The 20966-nt window shown below is 44.5% G+C and overlaps 1 protein-coding gene and 1 pseudogene across 2 annotated transcripts in view; one reads left to right on the plus strand and one right to left on the minus strand.

Annotated features, from left to right (window-relative positions):
* RNLS (renalase, FAD dependent amine oxidase) overlaps positions 1-7464 on the minus strand; it is a 75609-nt gene extending 68145 nt beyond the window's left edge. Inside the window, exons 1-3 of one of the 2 annotated variants that reach the window (XM_026851955.1) lie at positions 7291-7464; positions 6564-6706; positions 5249-5407 (exon numbers count right to left, since the gene is read on the minus strand). In XM_026851955.1, coding sequence (XP_026707756.1) covers positions 5249-5407; positions 6564-6645 — 241 coding nt within the window. In that variant the 5' untranslated portion in view covers positions 6646-6706; positions 7291-7464. Of the gene's footprint in view, positions 1-5248; positions 5408-6563; positions 6707-7181 lie in introns of both variants that reach the window. The other variant, XM_026851954.1, reaches the window with a different exon arrangement.
* Positions 7465-7577: 113 nt separating this feature from the next.
* LOC113481833 lies at positions 7578-19839 on the plus strand (annotated as a pseudogene).
* Positions 19840-20966: the final 1127 nt, after the last annotated feature.

Raw genomic sequence — 20966 nt, forward strand, 5'->3', positions numbered from 1 at the left:
ATTGATAAATGTGGGCAAAAGTGAAAGAATACAAACAAACCAAAGTACACAAGTAAACAGACAAAATACTTTATATATGTAAATACAGACAGACACATATGTATAGTGCATAGATAAACACTTTTTAAAAAATATATAAAGGTGTGCATATAGAGACTAACTTCTCCATTGATGTAAGTTTTGGGTTTACACTCAGAAGTAATTCTGGAACAGTCATTTCTTATATAGTCCATTTAAAATGATAATTCTAGGTTGCCAAAGGCCACTGAATTCTGTCTGCTCCTGAATGTATATGGCATCACAATGTTCAACTAGTAGGTTAAAGAACAGGAAAAAGACACAAACTAATCAGCCTCACTAAAACTTTAGTCTGCAGAGCTTTACATACTAAAATGGAAACTCTGACACTAAACATAAAATTTGCGAGGGTCATTATTTCAAAATATTAATTCTCTGAATATCACGTAAATAAATAAAAATTATTTCCAAAAAACTTGAGAGGCACAAGATCTCCCTCAAGTAGGCTCTGATTTCCTCTGTCAGCAGTTTTCATTCTTAAAGCCACAACACAAACCCAAGAACTAGCAAGCCATCTCACTGAAGATAAAATTTTGGTCTGTTTCAAATTGAATAGCCTCACCTCATTTGCATTCTGCAACAGGGTATTAAAGGTGTCTAAATAAAGATGTCTTAAAGACACAGAAATAAAGATACAAGTTAACATTTGGTAATTGAAGAGCAGATCAGCCACTGGACCCAAAGACACCCACATTAAAGTAACTTGATTGCCAGGGGTTGGCCCTTCACGCAGCCTGGTGTAGACACAGCTCCACAGTGAAGAGAAGCTTGCACCACACACATATGCAGGATGCTTTTGTTGAAGCACCCAACTATAAATATAGGAGCCTACATTTCAGGAAACATCTCTGAAAACATGGGCATAGGTGCCCAAACTGTTTTGTTATTAAAGAAACATACTGTATCTTTATAGCAATCATCTATGGGACCCCTGCTTAACAATACAATATTCAGACAGTTAAATATTCTCAAGCAAGGGGAAAGCACTGATAGGATAGAATCAGTATTGAGACTCAAAGAGGAAAACAGTGAATTCCTGCAAGGAGAGAACTGCTGCTTCTGGCTAGTCATTTGACCTCCCCAGCTCAGGTTCTTTTAGGCACAAATATCAAAGGTTAATTCCAATGCTTACTAATGGATCAAAGCATCACCTACTTCACACAGCTGTTTCTTTGCACCTTCACTTATTTCACAGCCTTTATCTGTACATTAACGCTAACAATCCCTTATCAAAATCAATTTAAAACTTCACTTTGCTTTGAACTGATAGATCCAATTATACTTCAGTGGCTAAAATAGAAACTGGCACAGATCCACACATAGCAGTTCCATCTCCAGTGTGAAGCAAAACCAATGCTAAAAAGTATCTCAGACATCAACCTTGGATAGCAAAAGTGGAGAAAAATTACAGAGGATATGGAAGATCTTTAAACTAGCTGCCTCTAATTAAGCAAAGGAGCGTGTGCTGTAAAGGCTAGTTACAGTCAAACAGGGCTGTTGGGGAAACAACCAAAGCTCGTTCCATTGACACTGCTCATTACAAATTACAACGGTGACCGAGACCGATATTACCACAAGGCACCAAGCCACATCTTTCATTTCTCTTCAGTGTCTGTCTTCTACATGATAAAGGCCTTCAAGATCAGCAATTAAGGTATCTGTACTCCTATATCCTGCCCCTCTTCACTTTAAGCCCCTTGCCTGCAGCCTGAGTGACCTCTGAGCTGGTCACAGAGGCTGCCATTGCTAGCCCTGCCCTCCCTCCACCTCCAGACATCCCTCATTTCAGCAGCAGAGTGAATGCAGTTGCAAAATGATTCCTCCCACCCTGAGTGACAGCAAGGAGCAAGTATGCAACAAGGAGCAGGAACCTCCCCTTCCAGGAGCATCAGGAATTGCTAGTTTGTATACTGGGAACAGACAAATGTGTTTTCTATTAGAATCACCAAATTTTATCTCTGGAAGATGACTGAACTGCTTTACGGATAAGGAAGCAGCCTCAGCGTATGTGCAGGCAACCAGGCAGTCACTCAGCGAGGCAGATCAGCTTGTACAGACATGTGAAAACCAACAGACTCATTTGTACCATCAGTCAGTTTTGGGGCAAAACAGGGAGCAGATCTGACTCCCAGCGTGGTAGCCACTCACTAGTGCTGACAGAGGAGGCAAAAGCAGGACAGTGTCAGCATGAAGCAGAGAGGACAACTATTCCTTTCAGCAGCTGCCCACAGTTACCTACGTTAAGCTTAAGATGAAACTGCATCTTTAAATCCCAAGAGAGGTGGATCTAGGAAAACCCCTGTTCTGTCAGCAAAACTCAGCTCTTTGACATGCAATCAACATAAGGTTGAGATTTAGAGATACAGGCATGTACCCTGACCTTCTGTAAATCAAAAAAGATCTGAAATCTACACCCTGTTTGGGATTGATACACCTTCATTCTCCTCACCTATTTTTCTCTCACTTCTTGGACTAAAGAAAGCAGAAAAGGAGCCAATAGCTCCAGTGCTAAGGAACTCCTGGGAATGGGGAATCAGCCTTGTTGCCCAATATGAAGAATTAACAGTTGGTTGGAAATCTGTAAGCCAGTCTCACAAAAGGTACAGGCAGAGAAAGAGAAATAGGGAGAAGGGGAGAAAACAAAACTTGCTGGATCCCCTCAGATAACAGTTAACGCTGCAGTTATATAGAAGATTAAGAAAAAGCATTGCAGAAGCATCTGACAGTTCCAGCACTCCGAGAGCAAGTGAAATGAACTGTTCACCTTAACTACACCTTCCGAAAGGGACCTGCCCACTTTCTGGACATGAAAGGATTTAAATTACATCAAGAAAAACAATTTGCAAAGACATCAACTCTGTTTGAGGAAGGCCTTGAGATGCAGGCTAGAGGAACCTCAGGAAGACTGAGAAAACAGTACCACACATTACTTCTACTTTACTTCTGTTCCCAGGACTTTCACTATCAACCACCATTAGAAAGGACAGGATGGGCCAGGCCCACCCCCCTAGTCATCTACCCCAACAATGACACCACTGAGCAATCAAACGGCCACCTCATTATGCCTGTCTTCACATGCTCCTACAGTCTGAGCTGTTGAGGTTTCTCACCTGCTGTGAGCTGAGCTAATCAAACTGAAGTAGCTTGAGAGTCAGCCGTGACTGCAAACATCTCCAAGTAATATTCCACGTTAGGTTGTTGTAATGAGCCTAATGAGAAAATTGAGATGACAGAGGAATGGCCCGACCCGTCATAGTTGTTATACATCACTCTCCTCTTACTTTCTAACGCTTGCAAAGCTGTGCTTCAGCTAGTGACCAGTCAACGTTTTTAACATTAGTTTATTGTATCTTTATATAGCAGAATGATACATGTGGCTATTAAAAGGAAAACATACAATTCTGAAAAGGATGTCTACACATTTACCCTGCTCATATGATTCAAAGTATGAAGTGAAAGAGCACACTCACTAATGAAGAAAATTCAGTGGGGATACCATTACTTTCTATGGTAAAGAGACAAGGGGAAATGAGAGCTCACAAAATAATGAACAGCAGAGACATCCTGTTCTCACAAGATATCTATCTCTTTAGGCACAAAGCTAAAACAAGAGGTTGTAATGACAATAGTACTCTTTACAGTGTTCAGACATCAATTTTCCCTTTTCTACCATAAAACACCGTGCTGCAGTTTAATGTCCTGCTGCCATTTATCCTTCTCTTCCCCTCTGCTCTTCCTTGTCCTCTTCTTTTCCCTCACACAGGTTACTATGAAGCAACTTCAGGGAGACCCTGGCTCACTCTAACCATCTATTGCTGTGATACCTTTTAACAGACAGCTTCCAAACCACACTCAAATATTTAAATGCATTAAAATTCAAGATACAGCAGAGTACAAGGAGCCAAGCATTTAAAGTCAGCTCTTCATCTTTCAAGCACTGGTGGTTTTTCTACAATCAGAAGGCAGAAAACCCACAAATTTTAAAGTGTCTACTCCAAGAGCTGGCAGCAGAGAAGCAACAAGCCCTGTCTGACCAGAACTGACACAACCCACGTGGATGCCCCTGCGCTGCTGTGAGCACGCCGAGTTCAAAGACAGGTTATTAGCCAGACACAGCACGTCTTCAGTACAACAGTGTAGCTCAGGTGATAAATCCACAGCCCAGTGCATGTCAAATGGCTCTGCCTGGCTGGGCTTCCTGGCTTCTGCTCAGCATCAGCCCTCAAGAGCCTTCTCCTGTAGAGCTGCATCAAGATCTCTGCCCTGTAAATCCCCATGGTGACCATTCCACAAGGATCAAGTCTCACAACAAATACAACAAGTCTGCTCACAGGCTGGGCAGTACCTCCCAGAAACAACGCTGCTGGGAGCCCACTGTGGATGGGCACTGACTGTGCACAAAGGTAGCATGGGAGAGCAGGATTCAGCAGCCTCACACCTGAGACAATGCACCTAAGCCAGTAAACTTGTCTAGACCTGAGCTTCTTTCTCAGCACCAAGCCGCTCTTTCTAAGCCTCCATGGCACTGTTAACACGTTCGCCCCAATAAATCACCAAAGAATAATTGAGATTTACTCACGTTTGGGGAATACAACACCCAGGGGGCTGCTAGAAACAGCAATCAAGCTGGAAGGTCTGAGAGTCTTTCCTCTTATAAACTAGAGACCAAAGAGTTCTGATCTGGACTTTTTCCTCCACTGCATTTCATATGATTTTAAGCTTACTGAAACACCCTAGGGATTTTCCCTACAGCACAGTTGTTAATCAGGTCTTACTCTGTGGGTCATCCCTACTGCAGACATAACAAGTGCAGCGCTGAAAATCAGCATGACATGTGGACAAAGAGATAACAACAAGGAAACCACCACGTGGGGACCAGCTGAGGCTCTTGTTCAATTCAGTAACTATTTTCAAGTTACAGAAAGTGTTGTTCTAGAATTCAGCAAAAAATGTGATCAAATTAAACACTGACTCATCTACTTAGATATTTTTGCTACCAAGCTACTACCACCCATGTGCCACACATACTGCCTCAAAATTACCCACCTCCTATAATTTTCAGATTTACCCTGTTCTGACGGAAATTAAGAGATAGCTCAGACTGCTGAGTGTTTCTTTGTTCAATTGACATTTTGGGCTAGATACCTGTGATTTAGAGTTATGAACTTACTGTTTACAATGTCACCTTGCAGCTGAAGAATTTGTGGAACAGGCATTGTAAGAATAACTATATCAAACTGCTCTGGCAGTCCCATTTTCCTGGACACTTCCCATTTCCCATCTTGGAGACAGATGTGAGTTACATGTTGTTCATAGAAGACATCTGCACCTGCTTGGAAAAAGAAATTGTTAGATACATGTAACAGTGAATCCTACAGAGAAAAGGCAGAGTAGTTTCCCTTAGTAACTGGATGACTTGCAAACAGCAAAGCAGACAGACAGTCCTAGGGCAAAGTTTCACAGATCAGGCTGAACCAACAGCCAGCATATGACATTAAAAGAGGGGATCCTCATTAGCTTAAAAGATCCCATCACTTCCCTGTGCTAGGGCTGGTATTCATTTGACTCCTTTCTGAATGATTCAGTTCAGTAAACAGATGGAAAACTACCAGCTGCTCGCTTTGTCAGGTTAGTTTACTGTGGCTTTAGTGAGCTGAACCAAGTCAGAGTAAAATCTGATGAGCACAGGAGGTGGCAGAGGGTAAGCAAGCAAAGCACACCCCCAGGAGCCAAAAAAGAGAACATTGCTCCCTTATCATCTCTCATAAATCAGAATACAGGAATGCAGTCAATTATTTGCAAGACTGGGATCTAAAAAAAAAGACATCACATCATGGGAGCAAAGCTTGACTACTCATAAAGCTAACATTTTTGAAACCAGTTAGTCACTAAACTGTACGAGTGGTTCTGCCACGTTACACCTAATGCAGTAGTTACAGTTTAAACTAGCAAATGATCTTTTCTAAAAGACCTTCAACACAATAGGCTCATATACAGCACAAGCACTCATTTCTACGAAACATGATATGTAGCTCACCACTGTGTTCCCAGTTGCTCAGTTAATCACAGTTAAGTACACACTCATGAAACACTCACTTCATTCAGGTTGCGACTCAAAACTCTTCTCAACTGTGATCTCACACCCACTAAACTATCTCTGTCCTAACTGTGTTAGGTCCAACCTTCATATGCTAAAGCCAACAGTGTAAAATAAGCTTGGCCCCTGATCCTCCAGATGCTTTATTTGTGTAGAAACTTTTATATGTCAGCAGTTCTGCTGAAGTCAGTGAAGTGCTTGCAGGACCTGTAAATTCATAGAGCTCCCAGACACGTTTATCCATCTAAGCAACTTCAAGACATGCATAAACAAACAAGAACTTGAACATTATCACTGGAGATTTAAATTTTAAAGACAGTTCAAGAATGCCATCAAAAACACAATCATTAAAACCTTTCATTTCATACAAAGGCATCTAAAAAATTACCTGACTGTTTTAAATAATACTTGACAACTGAGGAGATGCCCTGGGGTGCCATGTAATTGCACAATCCTTCTTTCACTACCATTCCTTCAATGGGTGCAGTCAGCGGTTTCAAGATGCCGTGATACAGAAGTTCCTCATAGAAGCTTAAAGGGAACAAACGACATAGATGAAAATACACTCTGTGAAAACCAACAGTAGCTGTCATTTTTCACAATTAAAGTTAAGACCAGCCTAACTTTCAAATTTAGAGAATAGTTTTTAATGACATCATACAACCTGTGTTTCAAGCCAGAACCACAGCTATAAAACAAGAAACTACCTCGCTATCATATTGAAGGCAGGCCTACACATGAGGCCAGGGCTACCTACCGTGCCTGTAAGAGGAACCGTTAGCAGTTTGACAATGAAGGCTTCAGAACTAACCGTGGCAGGGGCACATACCACAGTTATTTAAAGCTCTGCGTATCAGTACAAACTGCATTGCCATCATGGGGCGCAGGAATGCTGGATGCAGGTGCCTTAAACACACCTACGTTTTCCCTGACTTCCACACAAATTTCACATTTTCACATCGCCATCCCCCTCCCCAGCCAAGGGTGAACCCTCCCGTGTACTCACAAGCCCAGGCAGACCCCACCATCACGGCGCTGCCCGTCCCCACAGTCGGTCACCGCCGAACCGCCGTGTCCCCACGAAGACAAGGCATCTCACACTTTTTCTTTCATACCTAGCTTTTCTGTCACCTGCAGAGCGCTTAGGCGACTCTGAGGCGCGTTAGCTCTTGAAAGCAAAGACCTCTGTAGATTTAAGCAGCGGGCCACACTCGCCTGCGTTTCCTGCGGTGGCAAGATAGGCACCACGGGTGAAACCGCCGAGCCCCGACACCCGCGCGACACCGCGTAACGCCTGTCTCTTATAATTGGCTGAGTACATAAGGAGCTGTGGCAAGCAACACAGTGTGCCTTGCACTGCTTCATGGTAGTGAAGGGAAAGGCAAAAAAGGAAAGGAGGGAGATGGAGAGAACAAAGGAAGAGATCACTGGTCTGGGTTCCTGCGTTGATCCTGCCAGTGAGGGTTGCAGGAGGCAGCTGTCTCCTTCAATTCACTGCACTCTCCAGGCCCCACCCCCCTTTTGCCCCCCCTCAATTTATCCTTGGGTCCATCCCCTAGGCCAACCCACATACCCATATATCCCATGGATGGGGAGGGTTAAGGTGTTTCAGGGGATGGTGTAATTAGCACAATCTTGTTAGTCTTCATTAGCATATTCAGGATGTTAGCTTTAATATGAATTTTGTGGATAATGAAGCAAAGGTCATTCACTGGACAGATGGCCCTTGGAACTTGTCCAGATGCCCCAGAGCAGAACTGTTCTGTCCCCACAGGGACAGGGCTCCCCCCTCCAGCCACATCCCGTGTTATTGGGGCATCCTGATTAGCTTCGACCTCCACACCATCCACCCCGGGACTGCAGTTTCAGTACTTGCAAGTGTTTGAGACATTCCTTAGGTCGGAGGTCCTCCACTCCCCCTACTAACTTTTGTCTTAAGCTCTTTTTTTCAGTCCATGTTTCTTGCAGGACTGTTTTTACAAGTCATCTCTCATACCCCATCTCACCCCTCTCTGCCCGCATCCCTCCTGCTCCCCCATAAGGGCAGCCAGTCCCCAGCCTGCGGCACCCCAGGCTGCCCATGGAGCAAGGAGCAGCAAGGAGCAAACAGAGCTGTTAAGATGACAGATCAGACACCATTAATTGTAAAAATTCAACTGATAATCCACCAGGACAGGCAGTTATGGACAGTGAAATATGTACTTGAAGAACTGATGTCTTGCCAAAAGACCTCTGCTCCCAGCGAGTCTTAATTGTGGGGCATCTACCTGGCACATGTCAAGTTTTGAGTAGCATGTAGCATTGGGTAACGATGCCTGTCCAACTCAATAAACTTCTGCAATGATGTGACTGGCCTGGCAGGTGAGGTGAAAGCAGTGGATATTGTCCTCCTGGACATCACTAAGGCCTTTGACACCATCTCCCATAAGATCCCCATGGGGAAGCTGTTGATGTCAGGGCTGGATGAGCAGGCGGTGAGGTGGGTTGGAAATGAGCTGAATGGCTGGGCCCGGAGGATGGCTATCGGCAGTGCAAAGTCTAATTTGAGACCACTGACCAGTGGTGTGCCCCAGTGGTCAATACTGGGTCCAGTCCTGTTTGTCATCTTCATTAATGCTCTGGACGTCAGGCACAGTGTACCCTCAGCAAGTTTGCAGATGACACCAAAGTAGGGAGACTGGCTGATACACTAGAGGGTCATGCTGCCATCCAGAGGGACATTGACAGGCTGGAAACATGGACAGGAACATCATGAAGTTCAGCAAAGGGAAGTACAAAGTCCTGCACCTGGGGAGGAACAGCCCCATGCACCAGTACATACTGAGGGCCACGCAACTGGAAAGCAGGACCTGGGGGCCCTGGTAGACACCAAGTTGAACATGAGCCAGCAGCGTGTCCTGCTGCAAAGAAGGCGAATGGTGTCCTAGGCTGCACTAGAAGGAGTGTTGGCAACAGGTCGAGGGAGGTGACCCTTCTCCCTACTCAGCACTGGTGAGGCCAGACCTGCAGTGCTGGTTCCAGTTCTGGGCTTCCCAGCACAAGAAAAAGTCCAGCTGGAGAGACTCCAGCAAAGCACCACTAAGATGATTAGGGCACCAATCTCACAAGTACCTGAAGGGAGGGTGCAAAGAGGACAGACCCAGGCTCTTCTCAGTGGTGCCCATGACAGGACCAGAGGCCATGGGCAAAAATGAAATTTTTTTGAAAGAGGTTTCCTCTGAACATCAGAAAACACTTGTTAACTGTGAGAACAACCGACCACTGGCACAGATTGCCCAGGATGGAGTCTCCATCCTTGAAGATATTCAGAAGCCATCTGGACATGCTCCTGGGCAACTGGCTTTAGGTGGCCCTGCATGAGTAGCGGGGGTGGGACAAGATGATGTCCAGAGGTCCCTGCCAACCTCAGCCAGTCTGTGACTCTGTGATAAGCTATCTCTGCCATGGGATTGACTTCATCCCAACACCAGTCATCCAGGAATGGTCTGGAACTGGGACTGATCCACCCTACTGAAAAGCTTCTAGCATAATCAAAACCTGGTCACCTGGAGGTGCTACCCAGTAGGAATTGCTGGGAGGTGTGACAGCTTCCACAAAGTGTCAGTGGGCTATCTGCAACACCCCAGAGTTTTCATGCAACCATGCATGGTACTACCTTGCATTTTGCAAGAAGCTATGGCTTGATGTTAGGAAAGTGGGATCTGGAGACTTGAGTAGATAGTGCTGAGGGGTGGTGGCATGTGTGCACCACCTCTGCCTGGGGAAAGATGAAATTCTCTTGACAATGGTGACGGAAGACATCTGCCAGGAGGTGACAATCAGAAGTTTCTAAGGACATCTTCATTGGCCTGATAATGCTGCTTCTTGGAACCCACAGGCAGGAGCTGAAGGATTTTCACCTGCTTGTTGTTGTCGTCTTTGCAGCGCTGCCCCTCCTCACCTTTAGCACACTGCCTGCTGTGTGTCCATAGCCACAATTGAGGAAAACGAGTTCCCACCCTGTCAGCCTTGAGCATGGGCAACTGGGGGAAGTATTTGGACTACTATCCTTACCTAGCTGCGTAGGATCACTGTGGTATGGGGACGCCACAATCTGACACGTTGGCATAGGTGTTCAGCAACAGTTTGATGTAAAGTCCCTTATGCAATGTAGAGCTGGTTGCACCTCAGCGACAGAGTTTACCTTCTGGGGGTGTTGATGATCCCCATCTTCAATGGGAGCTCTGAGCTGACCTCAGGGCAGATGTTGTTTAATAGGTACTACTTGGAGAGAGGTTGGAGCCTCTGTTTCCCCTTCCCATGTGAGTTGTGGAGCAGTCATGGAGGAGAACAAAAGAAGACTGACCCTCCAACATGTAAGCATGTGAATTCAGATTTGGTGGGAAGTTTTCTCTTCTTGTCACTGTTGCCCTGGGAAGAAGCATCAGGAGGTTATGTCCCCCTCCTCAGCACCTGCTGTGAACAGTACCAGTTGGCACCCTGCTTTGCACCCTGCCTGCTGTGGATCCCTTCCGACCCTCCTTCTCTGCGTGCACCATGCTGATGGCTCAGGCAGCAATTCAGAGCTGGCCATTCTCTTTGGACATCAGATGCCTAGGACACAGATGAGTCAAAGCTAAATTCACTGCGATGCTAGGGCTCAGGGCATCTCTGACTTTGCATTCAGCCTGACTCAGGAGCATGGGACGTCCTGAATGGAATTCGGTTGTAGCTCCTGTCTTCTAAAAGACCTGCTGGACTGCATGGTTGTACATCTGGCATTGGGCTGGGCAGTGGTTTGTCACTGCAATTTGCTTGTTTATTCATGAAAAGAAGATTTCTCAGACCTCATAAATGTTTGACCTCTGACCAGATGGTCTGTATGTTCAGTGTGCTTGGAACAGTTTATTGTACTGAATGGTTATCTGTATTGTCACGGTCAGCTTAATTTGCAAGAGAGTTGAATAGTTCTGCATTTTCTTGGTAAACTGTGGCCTGGTAAAAGTAGGTAGGAAGATAGTCATAGAAGAGTATTAAGACAATTAAAGAATTGAGGCCAAAAGAGAAATATCAAGAATTGACAGAATCTTTAGCAGTAATTTTATAGATAATATGATTACTAAATTTGAGCATGATGGGTGGTGAAAGCACCTGAAGAAAAACAGTACATTGCAATGGAAAAAGCTCTGTGCTCGCTGGTGAACATGTCAAGTGGACTGCAAGAGTGTTGCAAGAAAGGGCTGCATGAGTAGGGTGAGAACTCTTGGATGTATTATATGTTTTTGCTTTTGCCAAACTGTACATGAGCCAATAATGTGCTCTCACTGCAAAGATGGAGAACCATAGTCTGGGCTACAGGAGCAGACCAGTGGCCACTCAGTCTCCACTAGTTACCACCCCTGCTGTTCAGTGAAAGGGAGGCCACATTTGGATGCTAGGTCCAGTTTTGGTCTGCCTGGTGTGAGGGATGTGGAGACACAGGTGAGGCCCCATAGAGGATGACAAACTGGCAGTGACCCTCCAACAGGAGGTGGTCAGAGATGAGTTTATTGGGTCTGGCCATGGGGAGGCTGAGAGTGGTCTGAGAGCAGCCTGTGACTCCTCGGAGGGCAAAAGGTGTTAGAGTGAAATGCCTCTCTGTAATGGCAGGGGATATGATCAGGGAAAATATTGTTGCACCTTTGGACGTTGACACTAGACATGTGGAAATACTTCTTTCCCTGGGGAGTAGGGAGGAGCTTCGGGATGGTCACCACAGAGGTGGGGGATCTTCCAAAACTTGACTACTCAAAGCCAGGGCCAATCTGATCCAATACTGGGAACAGACTTGCTTCTAGTGGAACAGTGGATAAAGACACAATATCTGCCATTGGAAATTCATTTTAGATGTCAATCTTCCCTTGTAATAACTTAATTATTTATCTTATAATAAATAAATGAAATGGCCATTGAAATGTGAAGCTGGAAACTTCCTTCAGAGTTATCAATTAAATCACTTTATCGATGGAAATTACCATTAAACATCCATAGTTATTTGACTGCCTAAGCAGCATTTAACTGGCCTGCACAAACAAATTCTGGGCAACTGTACTTTCTGAACTATGGTATTGCCTAATGATTTTTATGTTTAATTTCTCAATGTGTTTGCATTTAGTCTTCTCTGTCCTTGCTGCCCCACCCTCCCGACAGTTCAAATAGGATTGTCTTACAAGGGATGAAGAGTGCTGGGGCACACACCAGTGAGAGGTGACGATCAGTCCTCTGCTGCCGCTATGTGCCCTGTCTCCATCTCCTCTGCACACTGAGCATCGCTTCCCTGTACTGTCCATCCATCCGAGGGGCTGACATCTGTCTCCTTAAGCAGGAGCTGAGCTACCCTTCGGCTGGGCTGGTAGCCTCTGCTTTTATAAAGGTGAGTATGGGAAAAAACATCAGTAGAGCTGGGTGTCTTCCTAAGTGTGGATGTAGGTAATGTTTCTGGAACCAGCTGAAGGAAAACAACTCCAACCCAACTGTCTGTGTTTGTCTGAGAGCAGGCGGCAAAAATCTGATCTGCTGGGTCAAATCCAGAGGCTGGTCCAGGCTGGTTTTCTCTGCCTGGTACTGGTGAAAGCAGAAACTACCCAGGGAGAGCACATCAGCCTGGCTGCTTTCTGTGGTCCATCACCTCGTAGGCGCTAACATCTACAGCTGTTGTTGGAGACAGTGACCCTGCCCAGTCCTTTCAGAATCTGTTTATGGATCTATTGCCCATAACTTTGTGCAAAACCTCCTGCTGCTCCTATTTGCCTTCAACACCTCTTGTGGCAGGTGCACTCTCCAGTGCATAAAGTATTCTTTTAAACTGTGTTAAACCCACTTTCATTAAGTGACATCTAGATCTGCTGGAAGATGCATTGTTCCCAAGTAAGGTGGTACAATTCACACATAGATCTGCACTTATAAATGTCCTTCTCTGAATTAAATGTAATAAATTCTTGTCTTTTTCACTATGATCAAAGAGAAGGGCAAGTGGTTAGAAATTTTATTTTCATTATTTTATTTCTATTTAGGGAGTGAATGCAGTGTTGGCACTTATTCAATTGATCATACTCAACCCGCTATCTTCACTCTGCCTCCTGATAGACTTGGACAGTTGTGTTTATGGGTGTTGCAAACAGCATAGCAATACTACAAAGTTCTGCCTCTCGGTCATACACTATCCTGTAATGCAGTTGGGAAGAGACAGGGGAAAAGGAAGTGGCTTTCACTGTGTCATAACTGATATGACAAGTAACATGCTACATTCTTTGTATATTGGTAAGAGAAAGTCTGACTTGGGATCTGCAGCTTGTGCTGGGGCCTCTGGGGTTCTTGCTGTGCCCCTCACAGAATCAGTGAATCATTCAGGTTGAAAAAGACCCTTGGGATCATTGAGTCCAACCATCAGTCCTACCCTACAAAGTTCTCCCCTACTCTGAGCAGAGTCTGGCCCTGGTGTCTCCAATACCCTTTTGGGCATGGGGAGATGCTGTTGGATCTCCCTTTGCCTCCAGCTGAGCAAGCCCAGCTGTCTCTCCTGGCCTCCACCCCACTAATGCAGTAGCCCTGCAAGGGACTCACTCCAGTTTGTTAAGCAGGTCTTGTACTGGGTAGTGCCTAACAGTCCCAGTATGAAGCTCTGCCCTCCCCAGTGCCCATCAGAGGCAACAGCTGCTCTGAACCCTGGACCTGCTGCCTGCGCTCTGGCCAGCACAGCCTTCATCCCTGCCAGGGTGCCATCTCGGTGATCTTAATGTTTTTATCCGGCATTTCCCACCTTCTCCTCAAGCTGATTTTTGTTTGTTGTGGGTTTTTTACTCAGCCTACCCATCTGGTACTGCGGCATGGTTTTTTTTCCTCCTGTGTAGAGGACTTCACATTTCTCTGCCTTGTATGTCTTGCTGAGATCAGAAACCCTTAGCTGCTTTCCAAAGGTGATGTGTGAGACAGTGTTTGCACAGGTGTCAGTCTGAGGGGGGACCGTGTGGTGAACACTGGAATTTACCATTTAAAATGGGAGCCCACAGTACTGTATGGATTGTTTTTAAAGGCGTAATTAAATACTCAGTGATTTTCTCTTTGACATGCCTTGCCTTTCAGTCCTGCATTTCCTGTAGAAAGCATCAATTTGCTCTTGAGCTCCAGTAGCTAATTCCACTACAGACTGGGGTATTTCTGGTTTCTTTTGGACAGGAGTAGATATATTAGACAAAAATAACAGGGAAAAAAAAAAAATAAATAAAAGATCATGCATGGGATGTTATATTTTAACACTCTTGCAATTTCCAGTGGTCTGTAGAGCATTGCAGGGATTGCTGCCTTGCACCTTATGGGAATTCCTGAAAGTCTGTTCCACCTCCCTGAAAATATCGCAGTTGAGATGTGTTTCCTGAGCCACCGCACATGCATTAATGCTTTAAGTGGTCATCTAGGCTACCAGACTAAGTCTGAGTCCTACCTGAGATGTTTCCCTGCCCACATCTCCTTTTGCTGCTGGGAATCACCCGTTGTTAGCTTACAGTGAAAGCACAGGTTGTTCTTCCCCATGTGCTGCCGTGTCTCCTGAGATCTGATCAGTTAGCAATGTTTCTCTCTGGACATCAAATGAGCATCTAAATGATACAAAATCAAAACCTGATAAGTGCAAATACAGTTTCAGGGTCCCCTGCTTCCAATGGCACTGACACCCTGGATGTGTTGTTCTGGGCAAAGTGAGGATGTGGCTGGCTCTCTCTCTGACATCCATGGTCCATGGGATGGTATCAGGGCAATGCCTCTTTAATTTTCCATGTTCTAGGAATCCAGAAGCATAGATGAATATCATAAGTATGATGGCATTGGAGAAGAGGCAGTACGTGTCTGGGAAACAGTCAGTATGAAATGCTGATTGTTAAAGACTACGTTTGTGGATTACCTTGAAGGCAAGAATCACAGAGCCTTGAAAAAATTATTCTTCACTTTTTATTTCTTGCAGAGTGAAATGATCTCCTTCTGGGGATATTCCAGTGAGGAGTATGATGTGGTAACAGAAGATGGCTATATCCTTCAGCTAAACAGAATTCCTTATGGGAGAGGAAATGCTGAAAGCCAAGGTGAAAGTGACATCTGTGTTATACAGGAAACCCACACCATATGCCCTCTTCTGACTGGGGTAACAGGGCTTGTGCAGGAGACTTTTCAATGTCCCACATGGCTTTGGTATCTGTAGCCTCTGCTTTGATCAGTAAGAATTTGTAGGGAAGGCAGTGTTTTCTCACCCTGCTTGGAGTCCTGAGTGTGGGTGATGCCCCATGCACCCAGGAAGCTGCAATCCTAGCCACGAGAAGCAGCCCATCCCTCCTACCAACTGGTGCCTCACACATGCCTTGGATTTTCTCTGGCAACCTGGCCTCTAGCTCGTGGCCCTGCAGCTGTGTGGCACATCAGCAGACTGGTTTGAGACTCCTTGAGGAGCTTCCAGGGGACCCTCTTGTCCTGTGAGGTATGACTACTGGAAGCCTCTAGATTTATAAAAGGTGCATCCTTTCACCTCTCCAGGCACCTCCATGTTTGCCCACAGAGCCCCCTGGGGTTCCGCCCAAGTTCTGATAATACTCCCAGCAAAGCCTCTCTGGCAAAAGCCAGGTACTGCTCTGTTGGTGTCTCTAAAAATACCCAGCTAGGTAAAGTCCTCAGAGACAAAACCAGATGCTGTGAGATGTCTCTGAAATAGTAATATTGCATTATGTATTATACATTATACATATTTATGAGAGTAATGAAAGATCTGCTGCGGGTATGAAAGGTATGGAAGGTGTGTGGAAGTGTTCAATCCTCTTCCCCATCTCTGGGTGTTCAAACCTTTTCCCTCCCAGCCCCGAGACCATAGCCAAAGTAACAGTAAAGCAGAGGGAAAAACTTGTTCTGTCTCCTGGTGAAATTTGTCACTCCAGCAAAGAGCACACGACATGACCGGGGGCAAGGAAGACCTTCCAGCATTGTTCAGGAGTTGGAGAATATAAGAAGCATGGGAAGATTTGGGGATTTTTCATCCTGTCCCTGAACTCTAGATGTTCACTTTCTTAATGAAAAGTCATCTGCAGAGAAGATGAGAAGGGGTGTTAGGGATAAAAGGCAAAGTGCTCTGAGATATGGTGTACCCATTGCAACTGCTACATAGCAAACCTGTTTTACTGAAATCAAGAGGAACAGACCTACCTAACACTGACTCCGTACACTTTGGCTGCCATAATTAAGAAGGAAAAGGGTTCCTAAACTGTCTCAAATGATGACAGACAGCATTGGAAGGAAAAAAAGAGTCATCATGATGCCTGTGTTCCAGGTCCAAGGCCCATCACATTTCTGCAGCACGGTTTATTTGGAGAAAGCAACATGTGGGTTACCAATTTGACCAACAGCAGCCTGGGCTTCATTCTCACAGATACCAGCTACAATGTTTGGACAGGCAACAGCAGAGGGAACACTTGGCCCAGCAACATCTCGTCCCCTCTCCCAAACAGGAGGAATTCTGAGCTTTCAGCTAACCGGAGTAGTTGGAGGATCTAAGAAACAACTGACTTCTTTCATGTTCAAAAGGTGATGCTATCCTAGCTCGGGGAGGAATAAACCAGGCTAAGCTGAAGCACATCCACTTATTTTAGGTGAAAACCCCATGTACTTACTCAAGGGCACACTCAGTAGGATGAAGAAGTTTGTGGGGTTGTCCTTCCCTCCTCACTGGTTTTGTGGTTTGTTGATGATGATCATTCACATGGAGATGGTACACTTGTCACAAAGATGGATACTCTTCCTTCTGCAGCTTTGATGAAATAGATAAGTATGACCTCCCAGCAATTATAAACTCCACTGAACAGAAAGCAGGACAGTAGCAGTTACTTTAGATAGGTCATTGCAAGGCACCAGCATGTCTTTTTGACTGATCTTAATGACAATATAAAATGTCTCTGTTATCTTTAGGATTTGTAACACAGATCTTACTAAAGTTAAACTGTATATGTGAATGTCTTGAAAGAGTAAGCTGTTTTTTTCTTCTCTCTTTTTGTTTTTTTTCTCAACTTTTATAGCCTTTTCCACTATGCCTCAGCTGCCTCAGAAAACCAAAATGTACTTTGTTTTGCTAACTGTGGACACAGTTACATTTCTTCAAAGTCCATTTAAAAACCTTGCATTCTTTTCTGACTATGGACTTAAGGTATGTTGGTCCGGACTATATTCTGCATTGCCAAAATGAACATAGCTTTTCACAGAGATTCTGAAATTATCCACATAGCATATTTCAGATCATTTACAGCAAGAGGAATGCCATGCTCCATCTCTTTTCATAATGAAAGAATCACACATCTCAGCCCAAAGTCCTTCTGTCCCCTCCCAGATTTACTCCCCAGAATGTCCTGGCAGAATTAGAGCTGAGCGCTTAGGGCAGACATGCACACAGAAGGTATCAAAATGTTGGTGAATAAAACTGATAGGGAGACTCTGAAATGAGACCTACCATTTACTGCAGGTGTACAACAAATGTAAGAGGCCATACACATGAAATCATGAGCTAGAAACATTTAATAGGGTGCAAGGAGGGTTCACTTGTGGGCAACCTCATACCTCAAAATGGAGGTAAAAATAGGAGCTATGAAGTGGTGGTGCTTTATGGAAAAGCATGACCAGTCTTCTTATTTTATGAGTACTCTGGCAATTTCACAGGTGTTTGGCACCAAAGAGCTCCTACCACACATTGACTTGGGTGAGCTGATCCTTTCCAAATTCTGTGCCTGCTCAAAGACCTGCAAGAGTGTCTAGTCTATGCTCTTTGGATTTCACTGGGAGAATGTAAATATGGTGTGTAGGAATCTGCAGAGGGCCCTCAATACCTTTCTAAAGGAAAAAACCTTGTCTGCCCTGTTCCATGAAGCTGAATGAAATGCACTGTGTAATGTGCTCATTTCCTTTCAAAGCCGAGTAGGTACATATGCATCACGCTCCCCAGCAGGGACTTCAGTACAAAGTGTAATCCACTGGTTGCAGGGAAACTTTCCCAGCTACTTTCTTATGCAAAACAGAGCATGGAGTATTTTAGTGGTCCTTGGTGGTCAGTCTCCTGTACTGGTCTGCTGCAATGCATCAGGTATCTTTGTCGGGTTTGTTTTCTTACCTTCATAAAATGCTCGGTAGCTTCTCGATCTGCCTGTACATCATCAAGTACAGTGGCCCCAAAGGAGTGGATCTGCAAAGAGAAATATTTGGAGCTGAGGATCCTGCATCTACAGCAGGCACATTCCAGACATCTTATTTTGGACTAGCTCCAGTCTTGCCCTGCAGCCTGAGTGCCATTAACAGTCAGACTGCAGGAGATATTCTCCTGGACAGTACCCAGTGAAGCTTGTTACCAATTAAACTGAGTATTTCTCCTTCTTCCCGTTGTGGGCATGGAGAACAGTCACTACCAGACCACCTTTGACACTGAAATTGTGCTATGCTGCCTTCACCCTCTCTTCCCTCAGCTAAATGTACCCAGTTGTTTGCACATTTCTTTGCAGATCATGGATACAAATCCATGTAGCAATAGGACAAGGGGTTACCATTTTAAACTAAAAGAGGGTAGATTCAGACTAGAGATACAGAAGAAGTTTTTTTATGATGAGAGTGGTGAAACACTGGAACAAGTTTCCCAGATGCCCCATCCCTGGAAACTTTCAAAGTCAGGCTGGACGGGGCTCTGGGAAACCTGACCCAGTTGAAGATTTCCCTGCTCATTGCAGAGGGATTGGACTAGATGACCTTTAAAGTCCCTTCCAACCCAGACTATTCTATGATTCTATTAAATGGCCTCTTCCTGATCTTCCCTGTACCATCACCAGTTTATGCATCTTCTCAGGAGTGTGTCCCACAAGCTGCACATCTTCCTAGTGTGACACTCCCCCTCAGAGACCCCAGAATAACTTTGTTGGTTTTGTAGCAAGAGCACACACTCAACTTTCTGAAGTGTTGTTGCTCAACAGTGTTAGTCCTCATTCTGTATATGTTCACCAGTTTTTCTTTTCTATGTATAATTTTTTATAAGATTCTTTACTGGACTTCAGCTTATCTGATGAGTAATGAGTGACAAAGAGCAAAACTAGGGGCAATGAACACAAATTACAATCCAGGGGGATCAGGTGGGAGGTGGGGAATCCTTCTTCCCCAGAGTGGGGCGCAACCCTGGCACAAGTCCCCAGAGAGACAGGAGGTCTCCATCCTGGGGATGTTCAGGTCCTGGCAGGGCCAAGCCATGGCCACCCTGACCCCCACTTAGACTAGAGATGTTCAGAGGCTCCTTCCAGCCAGCATATCTTTGATTGCATCATTTCAGGCCAATTCTTCAGTCTACAACATTTTCATTTCCTCCCATCCTGGTGTTAACCACAAACTATGTAAATGTAATATCCTTTCATTTATCCAAATTAGTGACAATTGGGCCTGTGGCAGATCTGCAAGACAGAGTTGAAAAACCTTGCCAGTTCAATGATAAAAACCATCTTTTGAGTTTCCTCTTTTAACTCATCACACCCCCACAGAACTATGATTTCATTTAGACAATTTCATTTCTGGATTTGCTACAGGGAGTTCAAAGCAGTGTACTGAGAGCTTATGATAGGGCTCTTTGCTATATACATATAAGCTACTTCAAATAGCCAAGGTCGTGGTCTTCCCTTTCACTTACATGTTCTGTTGCCATTCATGCTTGCTTGCATTACTCTGGTGCAATTCCTTTGAACTGATTGTTCTCCCTTCATAAATTTGACCTGCAAGTAGTAAGTCAGCAGGACCTCTGCTTGGAACAATAGTATTTTCTATTCAAACTTTGGTTTACAAATACTTTCTAAATGTAATCAAGTATTAGATGCTTTCCACTTGCCCGCTGTTTTTGTCACAGTCCATAATCTGACATCTACAGCAGTAATGACTGTGTAACCAGTTACTGTCTGAAATCTATAAAACTGAAGTCTCCATGCTGGTTGTAAATTGTCGAGCCATAATGAAAAGCAAGGTGCTAAGCCCTTCTGCCAACCAGACCTAAAATCACAAGGTGAATAGTGAGCAGTTAACTCTGCATCCCTTGGAGCTTGGGAAATTCTTGTTCCATAGCAAAAAGAGTACCAGAGACATGGAAAAAAAGCTTCTTTCTTCCTTAAGCAAGAAAAAACATATTGTTCAGAAAGTGGCATGCTTTTTACCTAGAATAATTACACTGCAGGTAAGGAGATATGATGCTGACAAATCACGGGATGGCAAGTCCTCATGGTGTTGATCTAAAGCAATCATCTAGATGCGTCTTATTTTCAAGAACTTGCTTCCAAACACTTTCCTGCTGTTATGAAGCTTAAGGAAAGTAACCAAAAACCACAGAAGATCAGTTTAGAAGGCACCTCTAGAGGTCTCCAGTCCAACCTCCTGCTTGAAGTAGGACGATCCACCAACATTAGATCAGGGCACATAACATTTTGCCTGCTCATCAAATTGTCTGTAGCATCAGAACCAAAATTTCTAACAGGGCAGAAGTAATTTACTAATGAATTTAGATTAAAATTGCTAATTTAATATGCTCACTGAATTGTAGTGCATAAGATTACACCACATATTTTAATAAAATTTCCCTGCTTTCTAGAGAAAACCTTTCCAGATTTGGGTTTGGGGTTTTTTTTTCCTAATTCCCAAAGAACAGCAATTGCTGTCAGGCAACAGCAATGGCCCTCCTCTGTAAAACTCTAGTTTTCTGTCCCTTCAGATGAGTTCACCACTCTAAAATGTGAAGGACATG

This window comes from Athene cunicularia (assembly GCF_003259725.1).
Source record: "Athene cunicularia isolate RWA chromosome 6 unlocalized genomic scaffold, athCun1 chr6_part2, whole genome shotgun sequence".
Classification (NCBI taxonomy): Eukaryota; Metazoa; Chordata; class Aves; order Strigiformes; family Strigidae; genus Athene; species Athene cunicularia.